The sequence below is a fragment of the Bos mutus genome, chromosome 2, assembly GCF_027580195.1.
Source record: "Bos mutus isolate GX-2022 chromosome 2, NWIPB_WYAK_1.1, whole genome shotgun sequence".
In the NCBI taxonomy this organism is placed as follows: Eukaryota; Metazoa; Chordata; class Mammalia; order Artiodactyla; family Bovidae; genus Bos; species Bos mutus.
Genome location: NC_091618.1, coordinates 28420901 through 28432677, shown reverse-complemented (window position 1 = coordinate 28432677; position 11777 = coordinate 28420901). Strand labels below are relative to the sequence as shown.

General features: G+C 58.1%; 2 protein-coding genes across 3 annotated transcripts; one reads left to right on the top strand and one right to left on the bottom strand.

Annotated features, from left to right (window-relative positions):
* Window positions 1-77: 77 nt before the first annotated feature.
* On the bottom strand, window positions 78-5456 carry CHPF (chondroitin polymerizing factor). The gene is made up of 4 exons (XM_005889696.3): window positions 4895-5456; window positions 2863-3436; window positions 2186-2365; window positions 78-1775 (listed from the first exon to the last, which is right to left on the bottom strand). The coding sequence occupies exons 1-4, from the start codon at window positions 5206-5208 to the stop codon at window positions 516-518; spliced, it is 2328 nt and encodes a 775-aa protein (XP_005889758.3). The 5' UTR covers window positions 5209-5456; the 3' UTR covers window positions 78-515.
* A 110-nt stretch (window positions 5457-5566) lies between these two features.
* TMEM198 (transmembrane protein 198) lies at window positions 5567-11760 on the top strand. 2 transcript variants are annotated; one of them, XM_005889694.2, is made up of 6 exons: window positions 5567-5704; window positions 5823-6054; window positions 6368-6572; window positions 8729-9304; window positions 10299-10501; window positions 10876-11760. In XM_005889694.2, the coding sequence occupies exons 3-6, from the start codon at window positions 6407-6409 to the stop codon at window positions 11011-11013; spliced, it is 1083 nt and encodes a 360-aa protein (XP_005889756.1). In that variant the 5' UTR covers window positions 5567-5704; window positions 5823-6054; window positions 6368-6406; the 3' UTR covers window positions 11014-11760. The 2 variants fall into 2 exon arrangements, with proteins under 2 accessions (XP_005889756.1, XP_005889757.1); XM_005889695.3 differs by lacking the exon at window positions 5567-5704 and having other exon boundaries at window positions 5713-6054; window positions 6403-6572.
* The last annotated feature ends 17 nt before the right edge of the window (window positions 11761-11777 follow it).

The window sequence follows — 11777 nt, the reverse complement described above, 5'->3', positions numbered from 1 at the left end:
CCAGCCAGCACCAGGGAGCCTCCATCCTCATCCTCCCTGCCCCCACACCCATCTTTCAAAGACTCAAGCACCACTAGTCCACACTCAGCCAGTTTATTAAAGTCAGGGAGCTTCATCAGGAATGCAGAGGGGAGAAGATGGGAGATGACCCACCCTCCTCTCTCAGCTACCCTTCTCCAACAACTCATCTGCAGCCCAGGTCCCCTGGGCTGACCCTAGGAGGTGGGGCTGGCGTCAGGCAGACTGCACTGCATAAATACTCGGAGGCCACAGCCTGAATCAGCAGCGTCAAGGGGCCAGGGAGACGAGATTTGGGGCAGAAAGAGGTGGCTCCAAGGGTACCTCTTCCCAGGCTTGCTCTGAGCCCGAGGGCGACCCCAAGCCAGAGAGAGGGGCCCCTGGGGTCTGGGGCTGCGGCCAGCCCTATCCTGCGAGTCTGGCAGGTAGCTCCGGGTGGCTGGGGGAGGAGCGGGGCGGGGCGCCGCCTTGCCCAGTTCCGGGGGCGCAGGGCGGTGTCAGGTGCTGTTGCCCTGCTCCTGCTCAAAGAGCAGCATGGCCAGCTGCGTGCGGGAGCCGAGGCTCTCGAGCGCGCTCTGGCGGCAGCGGTGGTATAGGTCTTCGCTGAGCCGCGCACTGCACGTCTGTGCCCGATAGCGCTGCAGCAACGCCGGCTCCACCGCCCGCAGCACATGCAGGCTGGAGAAACGCAGGAACAGCTCGTACACATCCAGGCTCTCCATCAGCTCCTCCTCCTGGTCCGAGGACGCTGCCAGCCGTGCTCGGGCCGCCACGTAGTCAGAGTTGTAGAAGCAGGTCTCGGTGGCCGCCTGGCGATCGAAACGGCCTGTGTCGCGGCCCAGTTCGGGGGGTCCCGGGCCCTGGGGTGGGGCCACGGCCGGGTGGAAGGCCTGGAAGTGCATGGGAAAGAAGGCCTGCCAGCCAGAGATGGCATGCATGCGGCAGCGGTTCAGGAAGTCAGGCGTGAGCACCGTGTCTGGCCCGGCCAGCAGGAACAGCGTGTCCAGCGGGTGCTTCTTGGAGAGGAGATCCATGAGGCGCAGTGGTGAGGGTGCGGCTGTCTGCACGCTGAGCCAGGGCACCCGGGCACCGGGGAAACGCCGCTCCAGCTCTGCCACATGGGCCTTGACGGGGGCAAAGACATCGGCGTGGGCCGCCCGCTGGGCCTGTCGGGGCTCATACAGTAGCAGTAGGGTCAGGGCTGCGGCAGCATCGCCAGGCTCCAGCGCCGCCGTGGCGAAGGCCTCCAGGAAGGCAGGGGCCAGGTCACGCTCGGCTGCGGCTAGTGGGAGTAACACAGTGAGACGCGAGGCCTCGGTGACGTAGGGCACTGGCAAGATCTCCACGCGACTCAGTGGCCGTAGCAGCTGCACCCGGCGGGTGAGGGGCCGGCGGCCCCCCTGGGGGGTCAGTGCCTCCAGCTGCAAGTCCAGCGTGTACTCCATCCCCCGGGCAGGATCGAAGCGTCGGTAGCCATTAACCAGTTGCTGTTTCTGGAGCCGCAGGGCTGGGTGGTATCGGCGGTTGAGCTCCTCTAGGGCTGCCCCCAGAACGTCCGCCACATCAGCCCGGTCAGCCCCACGCAGCGGGCAGCGTGGGGAGCCATCAGCGCAGGAGAAAGCATGTTGCTCTGTGAAATAGTCCCAGCGCAGCACCTCAAAGCGGGAGGCGGGGCGAGACGGTGCTGGAATGCCCACTGGCCAGGCAGCTGCCCGCTCCCCATCCGCTGCCAGGCGGCTGGTGTTCTGGATCTCCCACTGGGTTGGAGAAAGAGGCCATGAGCCAGGCGCGGACCACGGGGCCAGCACGCAGCCGGGAGGCTGGGCAGGCAGCACGTGGCACTCAGCACAGATCCCCAGTCCCTTGCCAACCTCGGCCCACTCAATGCTCCCACCTGTCCTTTACCCAGATGGGAGGCAGCCTAAGAATTAAATTGGAGAGGCTCCTCAGAAAAGGTAGAAGCAGACAGGGACCAGAAAGCAGGGATGCTCTGATTCTTGTGCTAATTTTTTTTATTTTCCTGGGATCTCTGAGACCTCTTAGGAAACCTCACTCTCCACTCTTCACCCCCTACCCCCTATCCTCCACCTCCTACCCTCCACACCCCCCTACTCCTAACTCCTCACCCCCTAAACTCCCTACCCCTCACCCCCAGCCCAGACCATACCTGTAACTCCTGGATCTCCTGGTATGTGCGTTCCAGTTCAGCTCGAGCAAAAGCCTTGTGCAGCTGGTACATGTGCACAGGGTCATGGACAGGGTGAGCAGTCAGGGCACTACGGAAACGAGGGTCCCCCTCCTGCACGGGCTCCCCAGGGCTCAGCTCCAGGTAGCTATAGTGCACCCCCTGGGGAGAGGAAGGGAAGTGGGAAATATGAAGGGACAGTGCCCTCCCCCCCAATATTGTGTGTCTCATCTCTCCATCCTATGACCTGTTGTGGACTTGGGGTCAGAATCCTGTGGGTGTCGGCCTACCTTGACCAGTTGTGAGCTTGTGTGACCTTGGGTAAGCCTCTGCCAGTTCATCTGTGAAACAGGCATGTGTCCTATCTCAGAGCTGTCCAGGGGCTCAAATAAAATAATAATGGCCAATACCAAACACCTACTATGTGCAAGCCTCCCTTATTTTTTCTAATCCTTATAACAAGCCTGAGAAATAATTATTTCCATTTGTATGGATGAGGACGCTCAGGACATTCAGTAACTTACCCAAGGTCACAGGGATAGAAAATGACAAAACAGCATAGAAACCCAGGCCTATATCTCCAACCACCCCCTCTGCCTCTCAGGGGGAAGTGCAGACACCCAGATGGGAGGCACCAGTGGGGTGGCTTCTCTTCCTACCTCGTGGTCGCCAGTGCAGCTCACCCCGGTGGCATCAAGGATGCAGCGGCCCAGCCACTCATCCGGGCGCGCACTGACAATGTCATTGCGGCAGGCTTCCAGGTGGGGGCGCAGCTGCTGCAGCAATGTGCGCGACAGCAGCACCCCAAAGCCCCCGTGGCAGTAGCGGCCTGGGGCAGGCTCTCCACCGATGAAGTCCTGGGGCCGGCCCAGATAGAGGTGGGCAGCGGCTGCCAGGCTGAGGCGGCCGACTAGGCGCGCCAGTCCGTGCGCCTCAGTGTAGGTGGCATCGGGTACTAGGAAGAACCAGTCGAAATCGTCGCCGTGCTGTTCCAGCAGGTGGCGCAGTGCCAGGTGCAGGTGCCCAATGGGCCGCTCCTCGCCTAGTGTCACCACCGCCATACCTGGTGGTGCCCGGCGGCCCCTCGAGCCTGTCAGGAACACCACACGCTCTAGCCTGTGCCCCAGCGTGCGGTTCACGGCCACGCCCAGCGTAGGCAACGTGGCCTGTGAGGTCAGCACCGCCACGAGCAACTTCTGCCTGATGCCCAGCTCCGTGCTGATGTAGCGGGTCCTGGGGTGGGGGAAAGATGGCCCAAGGTTATCAAAAAGACAAGTAGGGCAGGCAGAGGGTAGCATACATAGGCTTCAGCAGGTCATGTCCTCCATGGGCCCGTTTCCTCATTTATGATAGAATAACTCTTCTAGGGGTCACGAGGATTTAAGGGAATTGTTGTCCTTACCTACCCAAGTGCTTTTAAAACGGAGATAGTATTATCCATGCAGATACGAGAGATATATTATGGGTCTGATTCTCTAGTTTGTTATTTAGTAGTTGAATCTTTGAGTGAGTTATTTAACCCATCTAAACCTTGACTTCCCTGGTGGCTCACATGGTAAAGCATCTGCCTATAATGCGGGAGACCCAGGTTCAGTCCCTGGGTTGGGAAGATCCTCTGGGGAAGGAAATGGCAACCCACTCCAGTACTCTTGCCTGGAAAATCCAATGAACAGAGAAGTATGGTAGGCTACAGTGCATGGGGTCCCAAAGAGTTGGAAGCGACTTTTCTTTCACTTTCACTTTCAAACCTTGGGTAGCCTCATCTGTAAAATGAGATGACTGTATCCCTTTAAAGCACTTTGCCAAATTCTTGGCACACAGGTACTGCACACATCATGTACATACTTATTTCTAAAAATATGCCATTATACCACAAATACATCACAGAAATGATGTAAACGGATAGATGCCATTGAGGCATAGTGAATGTGTTTGGGGGGGCTCAGGGATTCAGAAACTTATCTTCCATAATACGGAAGGTAAGTTGAAGAATTGGAATTTGAACTCAGTGTTACTTAGGAGAAATTATTTCAACTCATAGGCAGAGGCATTAATGGGATGGGTACATCATCCTTTCCCCACAAACCTCCCTCTTTCCCAGATGCCCACCCAGGAACAGGATATACAGGTAAATCCTTGTTGGTGTTTAGTCAGTAAGTCATATCTGACTCTTTATGGCCCCATGGACTGTAGCCCGCCAGGCTCTTCTGTCCATGGGATTTCCCAGGCAAGAATACTGGAGTGGGTTGCCACTGCCTTCTCTAGGGGATCTTCCTGATCCAGGGATCAAATCCAGGTCTCCTGCACTGGTAGGTGAATTCTCTTACTGCTGAGCCACCAGGGAAGCCCCCACAGATAAATCCTAGTTCTCTCTTTTCTCTTTCCCTCTCTCAATGCACCCATTCTATATACTAGTCATTTCTCTAAACCTAACACCCAGTGAGCCCTGAAGACCTTTGAGGGTCCAGGGGGTCAAGCAGGTCTAGGTCAGAGGCGAGTGAGTTCTGCCCAGTCTGGATGGAGCCTCCAAACCTTCCCAGGGAGCAGGGCCATCGGAAATGATCGGAGCCCAAAGACTTCCTGGCTTGTCAGACCCTTCCTTCCGGGGCCTGATCCAGCCCCAGGCGGCCTCCTCTGCGCACCCATCCCAGCCGGTTCCCAGGGGGTGGGGCAGGCGGATCCAATCCTTACCTGACGGCCTTTTTGGCGGCCTGGCCAGGCTGTGCAGGGTGGTAGGGCAAGACACGCGGCTCCCAGTTCTCCCCGGCGCCTGCACCGGCCCTGGGCCTTTCGCGCTCCGCTCCGGGCTGCACCGAGTTGGGCCGGCGCGCCGCATTGGTGTTGCCGCGCGGAGGCAGCTCAGAATCTCCGGGCTGGGGCGGCCCTGGGCCGCAAGGCTCCTCCACCCAGGTGACGCTAAGCAGGCTCAGAGTGAAGCCCAGAGAGATACCCACGGCCACGGGCCCCGCGGGCCTCAGTACCGACAACAGCAGCGATGCCCGCATGGCGCCCGGACAGCGGGCCCCCGGCCCTGGAGCAGCCCCAGAGCCGCAAGAGGAGGCTTCGAGGGGGCGGGACCGGGGAGGGGGCGGATCCGGAGGTCCCGAGCCAAGCGGGCGGGCGGGCCCCCTCCCTCCCCTCCGAGCAGGGCCAGCCGCCGGAGCGGAATCCCCTGCGCCGCGTTCCTGTGCCCCTCCAGCTGCCGCTCGGTACCGCGTAGGGTCCCGGCGCTGGGCGCGGGAGCCTCCGCCGAGGCCGCCGCTGTCCGACGTGTCACTGGAAGGGCCCCGCCTCCGGGGTGGGGTCTCGGGCTCCAGCTACCGGAGAGGGAGGAGAAGGGGGAGGTTAAAGGGGAAGGACCCCCGGAAGTGCCCCCTCCTCAGTGAGGGAGAGGCAGACGTCGGGGGCGGAGTCCCCTACCTCCCCCCGCGGCGTGGTTGGTGCGTCCCGTGTGACGTCAGAAGCAGCCCGCCCCTGCCTGGATGGTGCGCCCTGAGTGACGTAAGGAGCAGAGGCCGGAGCTGTCCATCAGCACCAAAGGCCGCGGGCGGGCTCAGGGCATGGGGCCGCGGCTCTGGGGCAGCCCGAGCCCCTGCTCCTGCTTCTTTCCCTTCCCCAGGCCCAGCCTAAGTCCCCGGACGTCGCGGGACTGGAGTGCCAGCCGGTGTTGGAGGCGGAGCGGCGTCGCCGCCGCGCAGGGACCGGTCCCTCCGGCCCAGCAGCCCCCTTCCCCTCACCGCGGACTTTTACCGGACCCCAGTCAGCTGGAGGCTCTGGCGCCCGGCGACCGCGGCCCCTCCGGCCCCTGCACAGCCTCTTTCGCTCAGAAGCTCAGGTCGCCTCCAGCCCAGGTAGATCTTGGATAATCCCAGATTTAACCGCCCACAGACCAGTCTCCTGGCTGCCTCCTCACCGGCAGCACGCTGCCCTCATCTCCCCCCAACTTAGTCCCCCTTTTAACTTCTTCATCCCAGCTCCCTCTAGCCAGGCACTTTTCCCCTCTTTTGTCTTTTGTCCCTTACTTCAGGGATGCTTCCAGAGCTGTGTAATGTGGGCACCACTCCTTTGTCCACTGTATCTTTGCCTAGTTCTCCACTCCCATCTCACCCTCATCCTGGTGGAGACCCAGGACTCCTCCTTGACCCCCAACTTCCTCTCTGTCAGGCTGACGTGGGAGGGTGACTCCCTTCTGTTCCCAGCACTATGCCGGGCACTGTGGCAACACTTCGGTTCCAGTTGCTGCCCCCGGAGCCAGATGATGCCTTCTGGGGAGCACCCTGTGAACAGCCCCTGGAGCGCAGGTACGAGGCACTTCCGGCGCTCGTCTGCATCATGTGCTGTCTGTTTGGAGTCGTCTACTGCTTCTTCGGTAAGACCCCATCATTCCTTACTTGGGCCCCCCCTGTTTCCCCAAGTTATTTTTCTGAGGCACCTCAAACCTTCTTTGGAACTTTACCATGAACTATCTGTCTTTTCTCTTTTTTCATCCCGTACATGCTTGTAGATCATTTAGACTCTAGATCCTAGAGAACACAGGTTTTGATTTAGGTGTGCTTGGATTTGAACCTGGTTCTGCACTTTACTAATTACAATGCCTTGGGCACATTAACCGTTCTAAGCCTCAGTTTTCTCATATGAACAGTGGAAACAATGATATTTGTCTCACACGAGGTTGTTGTGAAAATAATAAACACTCAATAAATAATAGCTATTGTGGTGAAAACGTGTTTGGGTCACTATTCTAGGTAGGCACCAAAAACATTTAGAAGGGTGAGTTAACATGGTCCCTTACCATGGGGCATAATGTCTAATGAGGGAGAGACTTCTGGCATATTCATACCTGCGATATATATTAGAGGGAGCTAAATGGTGATCACATACATGGAGATATATATACAGGCAGGCTCCAGTAATCAGTGCTGCTGTGGATGGTTGTCCAGGACACGAGGGAGTTTGGTTGGATAGGCAAGTGGGGGCTGAAATCCAGTCCATGCTCCACTTGCCAAACTCTAGAGCTTGGTGCAAGGCTGCTTTGCCTAGAGGAAGGCACAACTTTTTCTAATTTGCACCAAAGTGCCAGATGGTCTAGTGGAGTAGGTGCCCAGTGACTCTATAGCAAGAAGTACAGAACTTCAGATAAGGAAGTGAGGTTTATTGGCTGAGCATCCAGGGAAAGCCTCCAGGCAGAGCATTACAGGTGGCTGGATGAAGTGCAAAGGAAGCTTGGAGGTCTGAGTTCCAGGTTGGGCAGAAACAGGGCAGGACTTATGCTCTGCAGCCTTTACACCTCCCCCTAGAATGGCTGGGTAGTAGGCAGGCATGGAAGCCAGATGGTCCCTCTCTTTCCACCTCCAAACTCTGGGCTGAACAATTGCAGAGTGGGCAGGAGGAAGAGCCCTTCTATAGGTTCAGGACACATTCTGGGTCTCCAAGGAGTCTGTGTCACCTCACCCCCTCCACTATTTATACCCAATCCCTCTACAGTTGCCCAGTGCAGCCTGCCAATCCTTCTCCTGGGCTTCCCTGCCCTGTGGCTCTTGGAGGCTCTCACTCTCAGGCTCTTGGACCCTCTGAGACATTGTGCATGCCCTACTCCTTTTCCTGATCCTAGAACCTCCTAGACTCCAGTGCTTCCTCTCATTCCTAGCACTGATTCTCCTTTTTATAACCTTTCTCTTTGGCTCTCCCTGATCATTTGACTCCCATCTCTGACTTCCATCTTCTCAGCTTTTCCGGGTCCCTCACACTTCCAGGTACCCTTACTGGACCTAATGGCCCTATAACCTCCATTTTTCTGAAACTCCACACCACTATTTGCCCTATAATCCACTTTGACTCCCTATGGCTCCTTGTGAACCCTATTGACACCCCCACCAAGCTATCTCATTACCTTCCATCCCTCTGATTCTATTACTCCTAACACAGGGGAATCCCTATGACCCTGTTGTCTGTTTGCCCCCACCATGATCTCAATGATTCCATTTTTTCTGGCTTCAATATTATTACCCTCTCTCAAAAACCCTTTAATACGCTCAATGATCCCACATCTGTCAATTCCCCTGACCTGAAAAGATTTCATCTTTCTGAACCTGTGTGACCTCATCTCTCAAGTTCTTTCTGACTTCCAAATACCTCATCCCTCTGAACAATCCCACCCTAAGGACTCCAGGGATTTTATTGGTCTTCTATCTGTGACCCCAGTGACCTCTCTCTCTGACCTCTATGATTCCAAAGACCCTAGTGACCCTGTAACTGATACAATGAACTATCTCTATCTCAAAAACCCAACATTCCTTTCAATGACTGTCTGTTTCCCAGAGACTCCCAATGACCTATCTCTCTGACCTTCCTTGATCCCAGTGGTCCCTTCACTGTTGCCCTCAGGACCCCAGTGACCCCCAATTCTCTGAGCTTAGTGTCCTGCCTCTGGTTCCCCTGTAATTCCTTGTTCTTGACCCCTCTGACCTCCTACCTCCAGCCCCGTGACCTTGTTTTGGCCTCTCACTAGCCCCTGTTTCCCTCCAGGTTACCGTTGCTTCAAGGCAGTACTCTTTCTCACCGGGTTGCTGTTTGGCTCGGTGGTCATCTTCCTGCTGTGCTACCGAGAGCGGGTGCTGGAGACGCAGCTGAGTGCTGGGGCAAGCGCAGGCATCGCGCTGGGCATCGGGCTGCTCTGCGGGCTGGTGGCCATGCTGGTGCGCAGTGTGGGCCTCTTCCTGGTGGGCCTGCTGCTTGGGCTTCTGCTTGCCGCTGCCGCCCTGCTGGGCTCCGCACCCTACTACCAGCCGGGCTCTGTCTGGGGCCCCCTGGGGCTGCTGCTGGGGGGCGGCCTGCTCTGCGCCCTGCTCACTCTACGCTGGCCCCGCCCGCTCACCACCCTGGCCACCGCAGTGACCGGTGCCGCGCTCATCGCCACGGCTGCGGACTACTTTGCCGAACTGCTGCTGCTGGCGCGCTACGCGGTGGAGCGTCTGCGGGCTGCCCCTGTACCCCGCCTCTGCTGGCGGAGCTGGGCCCTGCTGGCACTGTGGCCCCTGCTTAGCCTCATGGGCGTTCTGGTGCAGTGGCGGGTGACGACCGAGCGGGATTCCCACACGGAAGGTGAGAGGGTACATGCCAGGGTGGGCATGACAGACATGGGTGGTTGAGTGGGGGGATCTGAGCTGTTGAGGATGGGGAGGGAGCTGTAGGCACCAGCAGCAGAAGGCCTCAGTTGAGTTACAGAGAGCTGACTGGCTCAGGGTCTGGGAAAGCAGGACCTCAGTGCCACCGTCCATGCCACAACAACAGATGGAACAGCGGCTCTGTGCCAAGCCCCTTCCAGGCATCTGGGGATGCAACAGAGACAAAAATGGAAAAGGCCCCCATCCTTCCAGGGTTACATTCAGGGTGAGGGAGACAGACAATAGGCAGACTAACAAGATAATTCCCATTGTGTGGACTGATATGAAAGAGGTGTGCAGGATAATGTGACGTATGGACAGGGTGGCCAAGGAGGGGTGTCACATGGAAGAGGTGACATTTAAGCAGAGACCTGAAGGATAAGGCACCAGCCATACAAAGAGCTAGAGAAGAGGGAAGAGCAAGGGCGAGAGCCTGAGAGGGAATGAGCTTGGCCTGGTGAGGAGGTGGGGCGGGAGTGGGGGTTGAGGGGGGGCGACTGTGTGGCCACAGTGGGCCATAATGAGGACTCCGGATTTTATTAGAGGGCTGGTGAGATGCCATTGGAAGTTTAGCAGGAGGGATATAAACTAATTAAGTATCTTCTGGCTTCTGAGTGTAGAAAGCATCAGGGAAGGCAGGTGTAGAAGGGGAGCCAGTGGGGAGGCAGCTTAGTTGTCCAGTTTAGGGATGATGTTGGCCAATCTAGGTGAGTCACCTATGGCTCCAGACTGGGAGAGGGGTAGGGTAGCAGCCTGGAAGAGGTACCTAGAGCCTAGGAATCTTCCCTAAAGACCTTTGGAAGAAAAGACCTATGGGAAGCCCTATCTGGCAAGTGGGAGACCGGGAAAGTAAAGGAGGAGAGGTTTCAGACCAGGGGCATCTGGGAGCCTATGTGGGCCTCTGAGAACCTGCTCTTCCCCACCCTTCGCAGTGGTCATCAGCCGGCAGCGCCGACGTGTGCAACTGATGCGGATTCGGCAGCAAGAAGAACGCAAGGAGAAGCGGCGCAAAAAGAGACCCCCAAGGGCTCTCCCCAGAGGCTCTCGGGCTCCTCCGAGGCCTGGGCCCCCTGACCCTGCTTATCGGCGTAGGCCAGTGCCCATCAAGCGCTTCAATGGAGACATCCTCTCCCCGGTGAGCACCCCGAGCCCTTCCCTCCAGCCCAAGTGGGGAGAAGGGGGTGTTGGACTCTCTGTCCAAGCTGGACTGGGCCTTCCCCAGGGCTGGTCACTGTCTAGAAGGCCTAGGACTTGTCCACCACCATAACCCCCGTAGTTAGGGGCCTGATGGGTAACGGGAAGAGGTGACCTGGGTGTGGATTTTAATGAGGCATGGTACAGGGAAGGGTCTCAGGGCTGTGGACTCTGGGGGTGGTGAGGTCCCAGACCGGCAGAGGACCAGGATGGGTCTCAGGCTTGTGATGGTGCGGGCTGAGGCCATCTGCCTGGGTGGCTTTCAGGGCAGGGGTCCGCAGTGGCACTCTCACACCTGTGTTTCCTCTCCCACAGAGTTACATCCAGAGCTTCCGGGATCGACAGACTGGGAGCTCTCTGAGCTCCTTCATGGCCTCACCCACAGATGCGGACTATGAGTACGGGTCCCGGGGCCCGCTGACAGCCTGCTCTGGGCCTCCAGTGCGGGTATAGCAGTCCAGCTGCTCCTGCTCGCCTACACTCATCGGTCACCAGCTCTGCCGGCTTGGGGAGGCCTGCTGGGCCGAGGCTCAGCCCACCTGGCCTTGTGCCCTTTGGCTGTTCCTTTCCCTACCCTGGAGAGGGATGGCTTGGCCACCAGATGGGAGGACCTGCTCAGGCTTGGCCTGGCCTGAGGAGAGAGCCCCTCCCAAGCTCCCCAGGAGTTCCTGAGGGACGCGAGTGTGAGCCCCACTGGGCTGTGCTCAGGGTTGTGAGTGTGTCGCCTGTGTGTGTGCGTGTGGAGGGGTGGGCTTGGAGGGGACCTTGGGACCCTTGCCTTAGATTTCTGATTGGTAGGGCTTCTCCAAGGGTGGCCCCACCTCCTCACCCACTGCTGGGGTCCCATGGGCCAGTCTCCTGCATGTCTAAGTGGAGGAGGTCTGCCTTCCTCCCCCATCACCTCCACTTCTCAGCCAGACTCATCTAAGGCTTCTTGTCCTTGTCCATGGGGCAGACTGCAGTGGTCCTCACTCTGGTCCCCTGTCCTCTGCAAGTCACCAGCCCAAGGGTAGTGGCAGGGGATGGGGTGGAGGGTGCTGCTCTGGCCTGGGTCTGGCAAGGGGGCTAGGAGGAGGGGGCTTAAGTGCACGGTGCATGTCTGGTGTCTGTCATGCCACTCTGGACACCTCATGCTTCTGTCTCCTCCCACCCCACCCTGTTTTACATCTTTTATAAATGTGCCAAACTGTGAGGCTTCTGCCAGTAGTGGTGGTCTT

Excerpts from the sequence above, each read along its gene's own strand:
- TMEM198 (XM_005889694.2), top strand. The coding sequence starts at position 6,407 with ATGCCGGGCACTGTGGCAACACTTCGGTTCCAGTTGCTGCCCCCGGAG. Across the intron at positions 9,305-10,298 it reads GCGGGATTCCCACACGGAAG|TGGTCATCAGCCGGCAGCGC; the intron begins GTGAGAGGGTAC and ends CACCCTTCGCAG. Across the intron at positions 10,502-10,875 it reads ATGGAGACATCCTCTCCCCG|AGTTACATCCAGAGCTTCCG; the intron begins GTGAGCACCCCG and ends CCTCTCCCACAG.
- CHPF (XM_005889696.3), bottom strand. The coding sequence starts at position 5,208 with ATGCGGGCATCGCTGCTGTTGTCGGTACTGAGGCCCGCGGGGCCCGTG. Across the intron at positions 3,437-4,894 it reads GCCGCCAAAAAGGCCGTCAG|GACCCGCTACATCAGCACGG; the intron begins GTAAGGATTGGA and ends CCCCCACCCCAG. Across the intron at positions 1,776-2,185 it reads AGGAGATCCAGGAGTTACAG|TGGGAGATCCAGAACACCAG; the intron begins GTATGGTCTGGG and ends TCTCCAACCCAG.